The sequence below is a fragment of the Kickxella alabastrina genome (genome assembly GCF_025024165.1).
Source record: "Kickxella alabastrina strain RSA 675 chromosome Unknown BX661scaffold_2, whole genome shotgun sequence".
Lineage (NCBI taxonomy): Eukaryota > Fungi > Kickxellomycota > Kickxellomycetes > Kickxellales > Kickxellaceae > Kickxella > Kickxella alabastrina.
The window spans coordinates 42,317-57,760 of NW_026251473.1; the positions used below are offsets into that span (position 1 = coordinate 42,317).

The 15,444-nt window shown below is 49.0% G+C and overlaps 7 protein-coding genes across 7 annotated transcripts; 2 read left to right on the forward strand and 5 right to left on the reverse strand.

The window, feature by feature from the left end:
• Nucleotides 1–2,235: 2,235 nt before the first annotated feature.
• Nucleotides 2,236–2,628, forward strand: BX661DRAFT_136967 (uncharacterized protein; the record flags this gene model as incomplete). The annotated part of the gene is made up of 1 exon (XM_051532685.1): nucleotides 2,236–2,628. A coding segment is annotated over one exon (393 nt), but the record flags the coding sequence as incomplete, so codon positions are not given.
• A 461-nt stretch (nucleotides 2,629–3,089) lies between these two features.
• Nucleotides 3,090–4,616, reverse strand: BX661DRAFT_195771 (uncharacterized protein; the record flags this gene model as incomplete). The annotated part of the gene is made up of 1 exon (XM_051537984.1): nucleotides 3,090–4,616. The coding sequence occupies one exon, from the start codon at nucleotides 4,614–4,616 to the stop codon at nucleotides 3,090–3,092; it is 1,527 nt and encodes a 508-aa protein (XP_051394381.1).
• A 1,401-nt stretch (nucleotides 4,617–6,017) lies between these two features.
• BX661DRAFT_202936 (uncharacterized protein) lies at nucleotides 6,018–7,291 on the reverse strand (the record flags this gene model as incomplete). The annotated part of the gene is made up of 1 exon (XM_051538518.1): nucleotides 6,018–7,291. Exon 1 carries the CDS (start codon nucleotides 7,158–7,160, stop codon nucleotides 6,018–6,020), a length of 1,143 nt encoding a protein of 380 aa, XP_051394382.1. The 5' UTR covers nucleotides 7,161–7,291.
• A 722-nt stretch (nucleotides 7,292–8,013) lies between these two features.
• On the reverse strand, nucleotides 8,014–9,246 carry BX661DRAFT_168404 (uncharacterized protein; the record flags this gene model as incomplete). The annotated part of the gene is made up of 2 exons (XM_051533429.1): nucleotides 8,014–8,026; nucleotides 8,213–9,246. The coding sequence occupies 2 exons, from the start codon at nucleotides 9,244–9,246 to the stop codon at nucleotides 8,014–8,016; spliced, it is 1,047 nt and encodes a 348-aa protein (XP_051394383.1).
• Nucleotides 9,247–10,335: 1,089 nt separating this feature from the next.
• Nucleotides 10,336–11,266, reverse strand: BX661DRAFT_202937 (uncharacterized protein). Its single transcript, XM_051538519.1, has one exon. It carries the CDS (start codon nucleotides 11,217–11,219, stop codon nucleotides 10,470–10,472), a length of 750 nt encoding a protein of 249 aa, XP_051394384.1. The 5' UTR covers nucleotides 11,220–11,266; the 3' UTR covers nucleotides 10,336–10,469.
• Nucleotides 11,267–12,388: 1,122 nt separating this feature from the next.
• Nucleotides 12,389–13,045, forward strand: BX661DRAFT_192840 (cob(I)alamin adenosyltransferase; the record flags this gene model as incomplete). The annotated part of the gene is made up of 1 exon (XM_051537736.1): nucleotides 12,389–13,045. The coding sequence occupies one exon, from the start codon at nucleotides 12,389–12,391 to the stop codon at nucleotides 13,043–13,045; it is 657 nt and encodes a 218-aa protein (XP_051394385.1).
• Nucleotides 12,998–14,502, reverse strand: BX661DRAFT_176449 (uncharacterized protein). Its single transcript, XM_051534333.1, has one exon. It carries the CDS (start codon nucleotides 14,345–14,347, stop codon nucleotides 13,100–13,102), a length of 1,248 nt encoding a protein of 415 aa, XP_051394386.1. The 5' UTR covers nucleotides 14,348–14,502; the 3' UTR covers nucleotides 12,998–13,099.
• Nucleotides 14,503–15,444: the final 942 nt, after the last annotated feature.

The window sequence follows — 15,444 nt, forward strand, 5'->3', positions numbered from 1 at the left end:
GTCGCGCAGTCGCTGGACGTGGTGATGGTTTTTGGCGTGCAGCCTCGGCTGCTGCCTGGAGTCGGCGTGCCGCTGGCGCAGCGCACACGGTCGGATGTCGCCACGGTGCTCTCGCAGACGGTCCAACGCCAGCGGCTGCTAGACTCGTGGGCTGAGGAGGACGCGCGCGCACTGGGGCTGCCGGAGATCGCCCGCAGGCTGGCCGACATTATCGGTGCAGCTAAAGCAGAGGCACGGGGTGACGTCGCACAGATGTGCGTGGCCAAGTGCGCCTGCGATCTGCTGGCGGCGCTGCTGCAGACGGCATATGCGCCGATCCCGCCGCTGCACGTGCAGCCGCCACCACCGCCCGCGTACTTGGAGGCTATCGAGGTGCGTGCCGAGCCCCGCGTGTACCTGCGGCGCGCGTTCACGCGCATCTACGATGAAATGGACGCGTACCTGGCGATGGAGACGCTCACAACGTTGCTCAACTCTGGGACCAACAAAAAGGCAGCATGGTTCCGCACGCTCTGCGGCCGGTTCCTCGCGCGCATCCTGCTTCGGCCAATGGGCGCATACGTGGCTGTAGACTTTCTCGTTGGCAACGACACTGAGCTCACGGCCGAGAAGCTCGACCGCATCGCCACGCTGCTGCTGACTGCGCCCGCCGAAATGCCTGCCGACGAGTACCTGGCACGCGTCGTGCCGCAGATCATGCAGATGGCCCAGCGGATGGAGCGCAGGCAGGCGGGCGCAGAGGAGGCGACAGAGGCGGCGGTCTCTGACCGCGTGCGCCAGGCTGCGGTCTACGCGCTGCGCCGCCTGGCCGAAAAAGCCCCAGGCAGATTCAATGAGCTTGTTGCACGGCCGGTGCTGCTGCCGTTGATGCGCTGGTTCGACGCGCGCCAGCGAACACGCGTGGCCAGCTGCGAAGAGACAGGCGAGGCCGATGACCCGGTTGCGCGCGCACTGCACACGACGGCGCCGGGCAGGCCGCTGATCCAAGTGATCCAGGCGGTCCAAGTGACCCCGGTGGCTGAGGACGGCGCCACAGCCGAGCCCAAGGCTGCGGCTGAGCGGCCCGTGACGGTCGTGTCCTCGGCGGACGATCTGCAGCGCGCCCTGCGCACCATCGGCCAGCTTGTGCGCGAGGGCGTTCCGTCGGCGGAAATGCTTTCTGCGCTGGTGCTGCCCGTCTTCACGCCGCTGCTGCACTGGGCAAAGGCAAAGGCAAAGGCAGGAGAGGCAGAGGCCCTGGCGGAGACAGAGCCATCGGCAGCACCCACCCACGATGATAGCTCGGGCGAGGCGCTGCACAGCGTCCTTGTGACCACACTGCAGAGGCTGCCTGTGCCGGCGGCCATAACCATGGTTCTGCGCGCAGTGCAGTATGCGCGCGGCAGCGAGGCGGACGACGGCGACGACAGCGAGCTCGGCGGCAATACCGCGCGGCTGGAGTACCCAGTGTTCGCCTCGCGCGCAAAGCAGGCCGATGCAGTCGACTTGGTCTGGGACTCCAATGCCGACGGCGACGCAGCGGCCGGCCATGTGCCAGTGGCCACGCTGCTGGGCGTCCTGGGTGCGCTGCAGCTGCGCAGCCTGCTGGGCGACGTCTTCGTCACTCTGCTGCGCGAGCAGCAGGCGCTGCAGGAGATGCTCGACCAGCCGCGGCAGCAGCGGCAGCCTGCGCTGGTGCGCAAGTGGTGGCTTGTGTCGCAGTTTGTCCTCGCCGCCGTCGACCGCTTCGGCCCCGCGCTGCTCGCCAAGCACACCGACGTGCTCGCGTTCATCTTCGACACGCTCGAGCGCTACGCCGCCCGCGTCGCCGACACGAGCGCAGCGCAGGCACAGCAGCACGACGCGCCGGCGATCGGCCGGCTGATGCAGGCGCTGTCCGTCGACGCAGACGCAGACGCCGGCGATGACGACGGCGACGGCGACGGCCAGGCCGGCGCGCAGCTGGCGGCGCTGGCGCTGATGCTGCTCGGCCACGTGATGGCGGCCAGCGAGCAGGCAGCGTTTGCGGCCATGGCGCCCGCGCTGGCGGCCGGGCTGGCGCCGCCAGGCGACACTGCGCTGCCGGAAATCGTGTGGGACGCAGCGTCGCTGCGGCACCTGCGCGCAATCCAGGCGCAGCTAGCGCAGCTCGGGCAGCGGCCCAGCGCGCTGCGGGCGCTGGCGCAGCAGGTGGCTCGCCAGGTGGCCATGGTGCTTGCGCTCAACGGCCGCAGCGGCAGAGGCCCGGAGCGGGCGGGCGGCTCGGCGCCAGTTCCGGGCCCGCCCGAGATGGAGCGGCTCCACGCGGCGCTGCGCGACGCCAGCTCGGAGCTGGTGCCGGTGCGCGCGCACGGCATCATCGAGCTGCGCAACATGGTGCTGGCCAGATCGCCGGTGATCCGCGGCGATCAGCTGGACGCCACGGTCGGCGTCTTCGTCGACGCTGTGCGTGCGGCCGACAGCTACGTGCACCTCAACGCCGTGCGCGGGCTGGCGGCGCTGGCGGACGCGCACGCCGCGCAGTTCATCCCGCGGCTGGTCGACATGTACGCGGCGGAGCCCTCGGCTGCTGGGTTAGACGAGACGCTGCGTGTTGGCGAGGCGCTGGTGCAGACCGTGCAGCGCGCTGGCCAGACCATCCCGCAGTACGCCGACGCGCTGGTCCCGCCGCTGCTGGCCGCACTGCAGGCGCCGCACGGGCCAAGCGACGAACGCGATGTGCGCGCACACTCGGCGTTGGCGATCCTATCGGCTGTCGCCGAGACCTGCCCGCTGGCGCTGCACCGATGGGTGGTCGAGATCAGCGTGACGCTGGAGGACCTGCTGCTGCTGGCTGGGGCGCCGGGCGTGCTGCGGCGCGCTGCCGTGGTGTTTTGGCTGCTGCTGCTGCGCGGCTACGCTGGCGAAGTGCTGGAGCTGGTCGACCACGGCTGCTTGCGCCGCATCTACCGCTGCCTCCGCCGCATATGCGACGGCGACGGCGACGGCGACGAGCTGACGCAGATGCACGCACAGGTGGCGGTCAATGAGCTTGACGACGTGTTGCGCGGCCAGCTGCTGACAAACTACCTTTGAAAGAAAAGCGCGTATTTATTTATTTACTATCCATCTCAAATGTACCGTTTCTGCGTCTTGGCGCCACGCTTCGTGCTGCCGCCGGTGCTTGTCCCCACGGGGCCCGCAGTGGCATTGGTCAGCAATGTGGTATTAAAGTGCGGTGACCGTTTGACAAATTTCGGGGCCGGCTTGTTGCTCACCAAATCCTGGACATTTGGCCTCACGGTGGACATTTTATTCAGTCTCCTAAGCAGCGACCCGTCATCCTCGCTGCCGTCCTCCGTGTGACTTGAGCTGCTCACCGCGCGATGCCCTTGGCTTCCCTGAATCTGCACCAGGGCAGGGCTCTGTGGCCGCTCACATGTGTCTTGCGCGCTGTGGGTGGATCCTGAGGACGACATGGGCTGGGTGCGGTTGTACCGGCGCGCTGTGGGCTGTGATCGCCCGCGGATCCCGCCAAGGCTCTTGAGCTTTGCCGTTTCGGTGTCCGAGTCTTTGTTGCTCGGCCTGTCTGTGCTGCGAGCGTACTTGGCTGGCTGCGCCGCCTGCGTTGGCGCCTGCGTTAGTGCCTGCACTGGTGCTGGTGCCTTTGCTGCCGCCGCTGGCTTGACTGACCGCGGAAACAACCGCACTTTGCTGCCTTTATCTGCAGCGGCGGCGGCGGCGGCAGCGGCAGCAGCAGCAGAGCCGCCAGCGCCGCCAGAACCCCCGCTGACCCCAATCCCACTAATCTGCACGTGCACCGGCCCCGTATCAAACCCCTCCATATCGCTGACACTCGACCTCCGACTCATATACAGAAGCCCATCGTCATCGTCTTGCAAACTGACAATGGACTCTTCAGAATTAGCTCTTGACCTATGCGGACTCCGCAAGAGACCAAGTTTAACACCCCTCCCCCCCTGCTCCTCCGGTGGGAACTGCGCATTGGGTGGATCGTGGCTGAGTGGGAATTCTGCTGGGAAGAAGGAGGGTGCAGGGGAGAGTGGAGCGATTGTGCTGATTTCGCTCGGAACTGGCGATGGAAGCGCGTGGAGGTGAGGGTCGGGTGTGTGGTCGGTGGGAGGTGGGGAGTGCGGGTGGTACTCGGCTTGAGATTTGGGTTCGGCGGGTGCTTCTGCCCTTGCCTCTGCTGGTGCTGCTGCGGCGTGATCTGGTGATTCGTACTCCGACTCTGATGCTTCCGGAGCCTGCTCGACACCATGATCCGCAGCATGCTCCTCATCATGCTCCATGCCATGATACTCTTCCGCCTCCGACTCTGGCTCTGGCTCTGGCTCTGGCTCTGCCTTTGCCTTTGCCTTCGCTTCTTTAGCCTTCACCGGCACTGCCACTGCCACCGCTACCAGCTGCTTCTCCGCCTGCCCACCACTGCCAGTGGCTGCTGCTCCTCCCTGTTTCTCCCCAAAATGCTTAGGCAGACGCAGCCGTGCACGCGGCGCCTGCGGCACAATATCATTTACCCCATGGGTTTTCTCAATCCACTTGACCCGGTCAACCACCGACGACCGCCCAGCTGCTGTTGTTGCAGGCAGTATTAATCCTGCTGGTGACCTTGCTTGTTTTGGTAAAGCGTTCATATCTTCTTTGTTGTTATTGTTGGCTTATATGGGGGGAATAAAGGGTGGATAGATGCAAAAATGTGTAAATAAAAATAAAAAGGGATTTTAGAGAAGAAAATTTAGGGTGTCGGAAAAGTACAGTAGTAAAGAGATAACAAAAAATAACAAAAAAAGAATGAAAAGTTAGCCAAGCAAGACGACTGAGTGAGTGGTTGATTGAGTAAACGAGACGAGAAAAAGCAAAAGAAAATGGAAAACTGAAAGAGATTGAAAAAATGATGGAAAAAAAAGTAAACAGAAAGAGGAAGAAAGAAGGAAATACCAAAACAACGACTAACCCGCTTTTGGATCATGCTTTCCAATTTTTTGTTTCCCACCCAGCCATAAGAAAAAAATTACAACACCACATCAACTCCCTCTTCCTTGCTCCCTTGCTCTCTCGCTCTCTCACTCTCTCACTCTTTTTCGAGTGCGTGCAACGCATGAAGCGCGAATCCTCCTTTCTTTTATGTATGTGAGCTGCAGCATCATTATTTGTACAGCTAAATAAAATAATAACTGGCTGGCTGGCTGGCTGGCTGGCTGGCTGGCCAGCTGGAAGGGGAAATAAGCGAGAAAGTCGCGGTGATCGACATCACTTGCATGTCTTTCCTCTTTTCTTCATTCTTTTTCTTTGCTCCCTTCGAGGGAGGGGATGGAAAATAAAACCAACCAAATCTCCGCCTCCAACGAATGTGCTTTTTAAAAATAAAATAACCTTTATTTTTTATTTATTAATTTCCTAATCAAGTAATACGCGCAAAAACATGCGATAAAAAATGTATAAAAAATCCAAAAATAAATGAGAAAGTCAACGACAGACCTTTATTTCATTGTTCAACGGCAGTTTCACAAAAAAAATATTTCAAAACAATTGTTAATTACTTTATTATCAACGTAGAAAATAATAAATACCATGTTATTACTAATTTTTATAATCAATTATTTTAAATAAATAAATGCTTTCTTCTTTTCTCATAAACAATAACATATGTGTGCCCTCCTCCTCTCTTTCTCTCTCTCTCTCTCTCTCTCTCTCTTTCTCTCTCTTCCAGACACAGTTTACGACTAATTTTTTACGCTTTGTCCTAAACAATAGATACTATGAATAACAATATATTGTCTGGCTTGTTTGCCTGCTCGTTATTTACTTGTTTTTTAAATCCTCATTGTGCTTGTTGTGGTCCCTTACTTCCCAAAGTATAGTGCAATTGCCGAACAATATCCCAAATAATAAACGGCCAAAATAAATTAAAACCCAATTTTGCATTACAAGGATAATGATATTTCAGCACTTTAATACCTTTAAATACTTGAATCATAATGATATTGTATAAATAGCAATTTGTAAAAATGAAGAAGAAAAAAGTTGTCACTTGCTCAGGCCAGCTGGCAAGGACTAGAACTGTCCGCTGAAATCCGGCACACGGTTCCAGGCGCACAAGGGCGCGAAACCCATCCGGAGTTATCACAAGTGTCAAAACTTGCCGTGTCACTTCCGCACCTAAACTCACCCAAAGAGCACTGCGCCAATTCATTAGCCGGAATAACCACGTTTTCTAAAACAAACACCTTATCTGAAGGTGAAGCTGAAGGTGAAGCGGATGGTGAGGCTGAAGGTAAAGCATTTTTACCCTTGCAGGGCCTTCTTCTGGTGGTTAGGGTTTCTGATGCGAGTGAACCCGAGCTGCTGACTGCCTTGGCAGCAACAAGGTTAACAATCCGATCGGCTGAAATAATAATACTGCTACTGCTAACTGCTTCAGTGCTGCTAGTTGGTTGGGTGCTGCTAAAAGCACTTGAAACAATCGAGCTGTTTTCTGGGTCATTGTTGATATTTGAAGCTCCCTTGGAGACACCACTGCTGGTGACTGTAATTTGCTTGGCCTTGTTATAGATATCAAGCCCCGTGTCGTAGCTTCCACCAAATTCAGGAATAGTCTTGTACCCTTTATGATTCACAATAGTCATTTCCTTTCCAGTAAACGATGTTGAGCTGCTCTTGATAGCCACGTCGGCGCAGTTCATGTAAAATTCACGGTTACCCGACGCATTAACCCAAGTCCAAGCAAACACTGCCTTATCCGAGGCCGGCAGGTCTGAAGGCAGCTTAATATCATAACTACTAATCAACATACTGTTACCAGACGAGGCACTCCCAACAAAGCAGTACTTTAACTCTTCATGAATCACAACAAATGTCTTGCCACCATCGTAGGACATGGAAAACTGACAATGCCCGCCGCTATGAGCGGCACCTCCGGGCTGAAATGATATTTTGACCAACTGGCCTGCAGTCCAGGTAGCTGAAGGAGTTGCAAACGGAACGGTGTATTTGCATAGAGGTTGGGTTTCGCCTAAGGGGGATGTCATAGAGTAGTCTATTATTTGGCCTGCGGGTAATGCTGGACAGTTTTTTCCATTAGCGTTGTAACGCGGACAGGGACTAATCATTTGAATGTGTGCATGGGCTGGTGCTGCAATGAGGGTGGCGGCCAAAAGTATGTTTACTATAATACGCATAATTTCAAATACTAAGCAAGTCTATGGTTGTATATATAAATGTAAATAAAAATTATATAAAATATATGACGCGTATAGTTCAAACTATAAATAAAAAATGTATATGTAGATTTTATTATAACAGTAATACGGGAGAAAAAATATTTGGAAAAAAAGGCAGAAAATGGTTTGAGGTAAATGAATTTGTCAAACCTCCTACACACACACATACAATAGCAAAAAATATTTATTTATTCTTTTTAAAATAAAAAGCCGTTTTTCTTTTTAAATTATTTCTTTATATCTGAATTTGCTTGTCTTTGTTTTCTTATGTCTTTTTAAAAATTTTCTTTTATATATATAAAACTTACTATTTTTTTACATTTTAATGTTTATTGGAAAACGCAAGAAAATATTTTATTGGCGGAAACATAAAGCTCGTGATTCTTTATGAACTGTTAATATTTTTTATTTCTATTATTGCTAATATCCGATACCAACGCATTATTGAAACTGAGACATCAGTATATTGGTTATGTATTATTTATTTTAAAACATAAATGATGACGGTAGATATGCACACTAGCTATCTGGCCACGATTGACGCTCTAGCTGGCAGATCATGTGCTAGTATTTAAAAAATTTACTGACACATTGACGGACACTTCCACTGCTAGTCAATTAGGCCCAGGTTTGGAAAACTTCCAACTACGCCACCCCTAGAACAATTTTTTATAGGAGCATGAAGACAAGCTTAGCGAGAGAGCCTGTGGTGGGCAAGGTAGCGCGGTAGATAATCGATTCTATTCATTAGCTTTAGAATGTAGGTTTCTAATTGTTTAATATTTCAATTTGCACCACAAACACAATAATACTATAACACTTGTCTACATGTGAATATTTGTAGAATTGGATAATATTATTGTGCCACATTAACAAAAATTTTACAGAAAAATAATAATGCAAAATAAGATATATAAAAATCGACACTTGTTCAGGCCAGCTGGCAAGGAGTATTGCTATCCGCTGAAATCCGGCACACGGTTCCAGGCGCACAAGGGAGCGAAACCCACCTGGAGTTATCACAAGTGTCAAAACTTGCCGTGTCACTTCCGCACCTAAACTCGCCCAAGGAGCAGGTTGTTGCGGCATTAGTCGGAATTATTTCTTTCTCCATACTAAATTTTGAAGCTGATGCAGTCTTTTCATTACAGGAATATTTTGAGGTGATCGCGATTGCGGTTGCAGTTGCGGTGCCAACAATGTTGTTTCCTGCTTTGATAGCGGCATTCTTAATGATACCATCTGAAGAAATGGTAATGCTACCTAGGCTACTTTTTGCATTCACAATGGCGCTAGTTGGTTTACTGGTGCTAACATCACTTGAAACGTACGAGCTGTTTTCTGGGTCATTGTTGATATTTGAAGCTCCCTTGGAGACACCACTGCTGGTGACTGTAATTTGCTTGGCCTTGTTATAGATATCAAGCCCCGTGTCGTAGCTTCCACCAAATTCAGGAATAGTCTCGTACCCTTTATGATTCACAATAGTCATTTCCTTTCCAGTAAACGATGTTGAGCTGCTCTTGATAGCCACGTCGGCGCAGTTCATATAAAATTCACGGTTACCCGACGCATTAACCCAAGTCCAGGCAAACACTGCCTTATCCGAGGCCGGCAGGTCTGAAGGCAGCTTAATATCATAACTACTAATCAACATACTGTTACCAGACAAGGCACTCCCAACAAAGCAGTACTTTAACTCTTCATGAATCACAACAAATGTCTTGCCACCATCGTAGGACATGGAAAACTGACAATGCCCGCCGTTATGAGCAACACCTCCGGGTTGGAAAATTACGGTGATAGACTGACCTGCAGTCCATGTAGCTGAAGGAGTTGAGTATGGAGTGGTGTATTTGCATAGAGGTTGGCTCTCGCCGAGAGGAATTATCAGGGAGTAGTCTACTTCTTGGCCAAATGGAAGAGCAGGGCAGTTTTTTCCGTGAGCGCTGAACCGAGGACAGGGGCTGAGCATCTCAATATGTGCTAGAACGGGCACGGCTACAAGGGTGGCAAACACAAATTGCTTAACTAGGATGCGCATACAAATGAATACTATTTGAGTGGATAGTTATATGAAATAAATGTATAATGGTTAAATAAATAAATTTAAAATGAATAAGAAAATATATGTATATTTATATGTGCATGTAAGTATAAATTGGAAGAAAAATTGTCTCAACAAATTAGTATTATAAAAAATAGAAGATAAATGTGGTGGTGGGTGAATTTGTCCAACTAATATTTTAGTTTACGTAAAAATAAATAATTTGTTCACTTTAAAATGCTTTTTTATATTTGGATGTTTTTGCTTTGACCATTTGAAGACTTTAAATATTTTTCGGTGAGCACGAGTATCCGCACTGCGAATTTTTTATAATGCTATACGTCAGTTGGATTTTTAAAAGAATAAATTCGACAAGTACATGGGCTCGTGATTATTTGTAAACTGCCAAGTTTTTATTTTTTGTTTGCTTCGTTGGCCTCTCCTATCACGCCATGTCTTCCTGCGCGCTAACTGGTTTGTTTACTTTTTTGGTGGTAAAAGATAAAAAATATGATAACATGGTCACTACATTTGCCGTGACAAGTTTATATCACGTAAATGGCGCATGTCTATGCCTCATTTATTTTATTTTCTTCTATCAATACTAGTACCCTATTAAAATTGTTACATTAATGTGTTGGTTTTCAATAATTCTATAAAGCTATATACCTTAATCAAATAACTTCAGTGTCCAAAAAGGACAGCCTCAATTAAAATTTGGGGAGACATGGGGGGAAAAACAAGTCAATTGACCCAAGCCATATATGTCACCAACTCTCATTCTATTCACTTGAAGCCACAAAATCGTCATGCTGTTCATTTATTTTGCATTCAGCTACGATCCACCTCCCCTCAATTTCCCACTTTACCATCTTGTTTAAAGATAAAAAATACTCACACACCCTGACTTCGGGCTATTACAACTCTAACAATGCTAATAGGGGGATAAAGCTGGAATTTAACGAATATTAGTGGCATGTGCAGCTGGAAAAAATCCACGAAAATTCGATATTGAATTAAATTGACTATTAATTATCGTTGTGTTGTGTTGAATTTAAATTATATAATTTTTTAATAGAGAAAATCATCAACATTAGTTAGTCGTTATATGAATAGAACCACGCGCGCGTACACACCCATTCACCAAGAAGGGGTAAAAGTATGGCAATGGAAGTGAAGGGTGTGTAAAACGCTCCGAGTAAAGAGCATTAGCTTAGAATTTAGTAAACATTGGAGCCGGTGGGCTCGACAGCTCCACCCTCATAGACAGGGGCGGCCTTATATACAGGCTCTGCCTTATAGACAGGGGCGGCCTTATAGACAGGCTCTGCCTTATAGACAGGGGCGGCCTTATAGACAGGCTCTGCCTTATAGACAGGGGCGGCCTTATAGACAGGCTCTGCCTTATAGACAGGCTCTGCCTTATAGACAGGGTCCGCCTTATGGGTGGGCTTATCAGTGGCGCCACCGTGGTGACCACTGTACCCGCGCTTGTTCATGAAACGGCGACGGATAGGGGCGGCGCTGGACTCGCCAGCAATATCAGCAGCGGCACCCTCGGGGATAGCAACGGCAGCCCCCTCGGGGATGGCAGCAGCGGGCTCCTCAGCAACAACAGCAGCGGGCTCCTCAACAACAATAGCCGCAGGCTCCTCAGAAGCGGCAGCAGCGGCAACGCTGGTGCTTTGAGCAATAATCTCATCGACAGCGGCAACAATAGCCTCAGCAGAGCTGGCAAGAACCTCGACGGAGTTGTCAAGAGCATCAGCCTCAGCATCGTGATCCCTCAGGGCAGGGGCAGCGACGCTGGTGCTCTGGATGATAATATCCTGGATGGCGGCAACAGTGGCATCGACAGAGATAGGGGTGGCAATGGCCTCGGCGGCAATGGGAGAGTTGGAGATGGGGGCGGCATCCTGAGCGAGGGCGACCACGGCGAGGGCAGCAAAGATTCCGTACTTGACAAACATTGTTGAGTTGATGAGATTAATTAGTTATCGTGAGGATGATTATTCTGTGATGTATTTTTAACTTGAAATGTGGGAGAATAATGGTGGGACAAAGGCTGCCTTTTATACGCAACCATTTTAGAAGGGTTATTTTGTAAAAGGTTTTATGTGTTGCATTAATTTTACTTTGGACACCAGAACAACACATTTTCACTTTACTAATGCATATTTTGTATTCGTAATAATCGACTTTGGATAAAAAAATTCTGTGAGCTGACAAAAAAATTAGCTATGAGGAAATTGATGAGCAATGAGGTGAATTTATTTATTTCAAGATATCAATTAAAAAATTGTTTTAAGAGTCCAGAACATTGGAATTAACTTTTATTAAAATGATTGATAAACCAGCCTCTGTTTCAGACATTTTATGCGGTTCTTTTTTCCTCTCATACGCTTTGAGTTGTTCGTCTGGGTCTTTTCTTAACAATATAAAAGATTCAGGCGAGCAGAGCAAAAAATGAGAGAACAGACAAAGGTTGGGGAAAGGGGAAGACAAAAATTATGCCAAACAGCATTCTGCATTGATTAAGTGAACAAAAAAGCCTACTATTTTCATTTATATTTTTTGAAACGAGCAACGAATCTAAAAATTTGAATTATTATTAAATATAGCCTGGACTGCTCCAAATACCGGTCTTGAAAAATAAAACAATTTCATCCAAAAAATTACTTTTTATCAATATTAATCGCTACTGTTTTTTTTGTTGCCTTCAAAACTACTTCCCCACACAAAAAACTAGAACAATATCAGTTTTGACAAACAATATAGAAACTTGCAGATTCGAAGAGCAGATTTAGAATGAATGGCAGGTTTTTTTGTCATAGACATGTTTTGATCTGATTCCAGGATAATCTTGTTTCGTTACTACCAGCAACGATGATCTGGGGACTTGAAAAAAAAACAAGCCAAAAAAAATAGTTTGTGAGTGATTGTGATTGTGATTGTGCGGTGTTGGCAAATTCAGAAAGTGAAAACTTTCTCATTCTCTGCTTTCTTTCGTGTGAACAATTGGGAGAGAATGAGAGGATTGGGGGAAAAGAGTGTGAAAACAGGTACATTCTTTTTTGTCCCTCTACCTTTCAACGTTATTTTATCACAAGTACAAAAAACATTTGCATACAAAATTATTATGAGCCAGCGCGAAATTCAGATAAAGTCTCCCGAGGAGGTCAAGCTCTACGCAGCAACAGTCAAGGTGTACACGCGCACAGGCGACAAGGGCACTTCTGCGCTTTTCACAGGCGAGCGTCGCGGTAAGGATGATGCCGTTTTCGAGGCTCTCGGGACCACTGATGAGCTCTCCTCAACCATCGGCCTGGCCATTGCGCATATGGAGGGAACCAACGCCTCGACACTCATTCCACAGCTTGAGGTCATCCAGTGCCTGCTTCAGGACGTCGGGTCGAATGTGGCGACGCCGCTGAATGGCACCAGAAAGTCAGAGACTAAGATTAACCGCACGAGGTTTGATCCCGACGGATACCATTGTACGAGAATGGAGGGGTGGATTGATGAGTTGTCCGTGGGACTGCCCATGCATCGTTCGTTTATCTTGCCGTCGGGCGGACCGGCCGCCTCTACCCTGCATATTGCCCGTACAGTGTGCCGCCGCGCCGAGCGCACCCTGGTGCCGCTACAGGAGGACATTGACAAGGAGACTATGATGTTTGTTAACCGGCTGAGCGACTACCTCTTCACTGCTGCACGCTGGGTCGCTATGCAACAGGGAATTACAGAGAAAATCTATGTGCACCACAAGGGCCGCGTCACCGAGTTTGACAAGTGAGCTGAAAGAAGACTTTTTTATTTTGCTATTAATAAAAATTTATTATACTTCTAACTAGTCTTGGGCAGCCCTGTACTTGAACAGGGGCTTGCGCATCCACAGCATAAAGTCCTTCGATTTTAGCTGGCGCACGATAAAATTTGCAATACCAGAGCATCCAAAGGTGATCTTCGTGACCTGAATGACACCCATCTGTGATCCAATGGGCACAATAATGGCATCAACCATGTCCGACCACTTACTGAGCGACGGCACAATAACATCGGCAGCGGCCTTGGCACTAACAGCCGTAGCATGGGCGAATTCCTGGTCAAAGCCGGCCTCGACCATGCGCTTGACATTCCCAGCCGCCGTACCGCCCTGCATCTCAGCCTTGAACGCGTACTTGGCAGACATTGGCAGATCGTTGGCATCGCCGGCAACAAAAATATTGGGAAACAATGGCTCAGCCAACTGCAACGTAGGCAGCACGCGGATAAAGGGAACAGGCCCGGCGGCGCGCAGCTTAGTTGTAGCGGCCAACTCGAGAGGAGCGAGGAAATCCGAGTTGATGCGCAGACCAATAGCCTTGATCAGCACGTCAGTTTGGTACTCGGTTCCAGAGGACCCGCGCAAAACCTGTCCCTTCACCTGAGCAGCGTACTCGGGGTCCTCGGGTATCTCAATACGCTCATTCAGAATAACTGCAACCCCGAGCTGCTTCAGCTTAGTCACAGCACCAGTGCCGATGCTCTCGCGAAAGTTCATTGGCAACAGTCTAGACCCACTATGCACCAGCGTCACTTTTTTAGCCGGGTACGCCTCTGCCAAAAACCCGGCAATCTCGACACCGACTGCTCCACCGCCGACAACCATCACAGTGTTAGACTCGAGAATCCCATCGCGCAGCCGCGCGATCTCCTCCAGTCCATCGGCCTTGTTTGTCGCCACCGGGTTGATTGGGCCCGGCGACTGACTGCCTGTGGCCAAAATCAAATAGTCGAAGTAGATCTCGCGGCCACCCTCCACTTGCACATGGTGAGCGTCCTTGATTGCGCTGAGCTTGCTGTGCACAAACTCATGGTTGGACTTGGGATCAAAAAGACTGGAAAAGGGGAGGAAGCACTCTGAGGCGTAATCCTCGTTGATAAGCGCCTTGGGGAACCCCACAGCGTGGAAATAGTGCGTGCTTTTGTCAATCAGGGTTACTTTGAGGTTAGGGTAGTTGCCTTTGGCCAGTCCTGCGAGCTGCTTGGCTGCGGTTGCTCCTGCATAGGATCCGCCTACGATGACTACGCTGATGGCACGGTTATTGTTACTCATGGTCTATTTTTGTATTTTTTATTTGGCGATGGTGTGGACAACTTGCAAAAAAGGATATGAGTGAAAGAGTAAAAAGTGCCAAATTTGATTTATTTAAAAAAATAGTAAAGGCGGAAAAAGAAAGAGGGAAAATAGCAGATTCAAACACCTTTTCACTGGACGTTTGATGCAACAAATTCTCAAATGGGCACCCAAAATGAGTTTTATTGAAAAAATAATTTGAATTGCAGTAGAACAATTACAGGTATACATTGTGGCGCAATATTCAACTGCCATTGTTCTCCGTATGTTGCCTGCGGTTGTCCACTTTTTGCTAGTCCCACTATTCTGCTCCCTAAATGCAGCTGCTTTCCTATTGTGGTATACACCCATCAACAGCCGACTATAACTATTAAATTACAGGTCGTCTTCTAGAATATTTTTGCTGACCTTTGCTCTGGCTATTAATTCAAATTTGCGGTTTTTAAAACTTTGATTAATGCTGCATTCTAATTTCTTTTGCGATACGCATAGTCAGCTTCTATAAATCCATCACGAGGAATCTCAAAATGCAAACATAAACCGTCTTTAACACTTTTAAAATGCTGAGTTTCGATTAGGTGTTTGATAACCTTGCCAAATATACTTTCATCGGAGTACCTGTATGGTTTTGCACATACACAATCCTAAAAAATACTATTTGAGTTGAAATGTAATTGACAGGTTAGATTGTTTTTTTTGTACCTGTAGGCATTGTTGGTTACTTACTGTAGATGTATACAACAAATATGTTTGTGTAAGCAATATGTGTGTGTAAATAAAACAAGTGTGTAATGTTGAGCAGTCCGGTGATATGGAAGTGGATGTTGATGAAAACTCGTTTCACGATTCTTAACCTCAACATGCCAATTAACAGGACATAGATGGTACCATGTAGGATCAAATCAGGGGACATAATATTGGCACCCTGATATGTCCCCCGTTTCATAATGTACATGCATGGATACGCACATGCAAAGATCATAACATTGACACGCCAAGACATCAGTCTGTCTGTAGAAGAACCAGTTCTCGGTAACGGAGTGCAAAATCGGTGAAATGCACAATAAAGGCAACGA

Coding starts and splice junctions, on each gene's coding strand:
- BX661DRAFT_202937 (XM_051538519.1), bottom strand. CDS start 11,219: ATGTTTGTCAAGTACGGAATCTTTGCTGCCCTCGCCGTGGTCGCCCTC.
- BX661DRAFT_176449 (XM_051534333.1), bottom strand. CDS start 14,347: ATGAGTAACAATAACCGTGCCATCAGCGTAGTCATCGTAGGCGGATCC.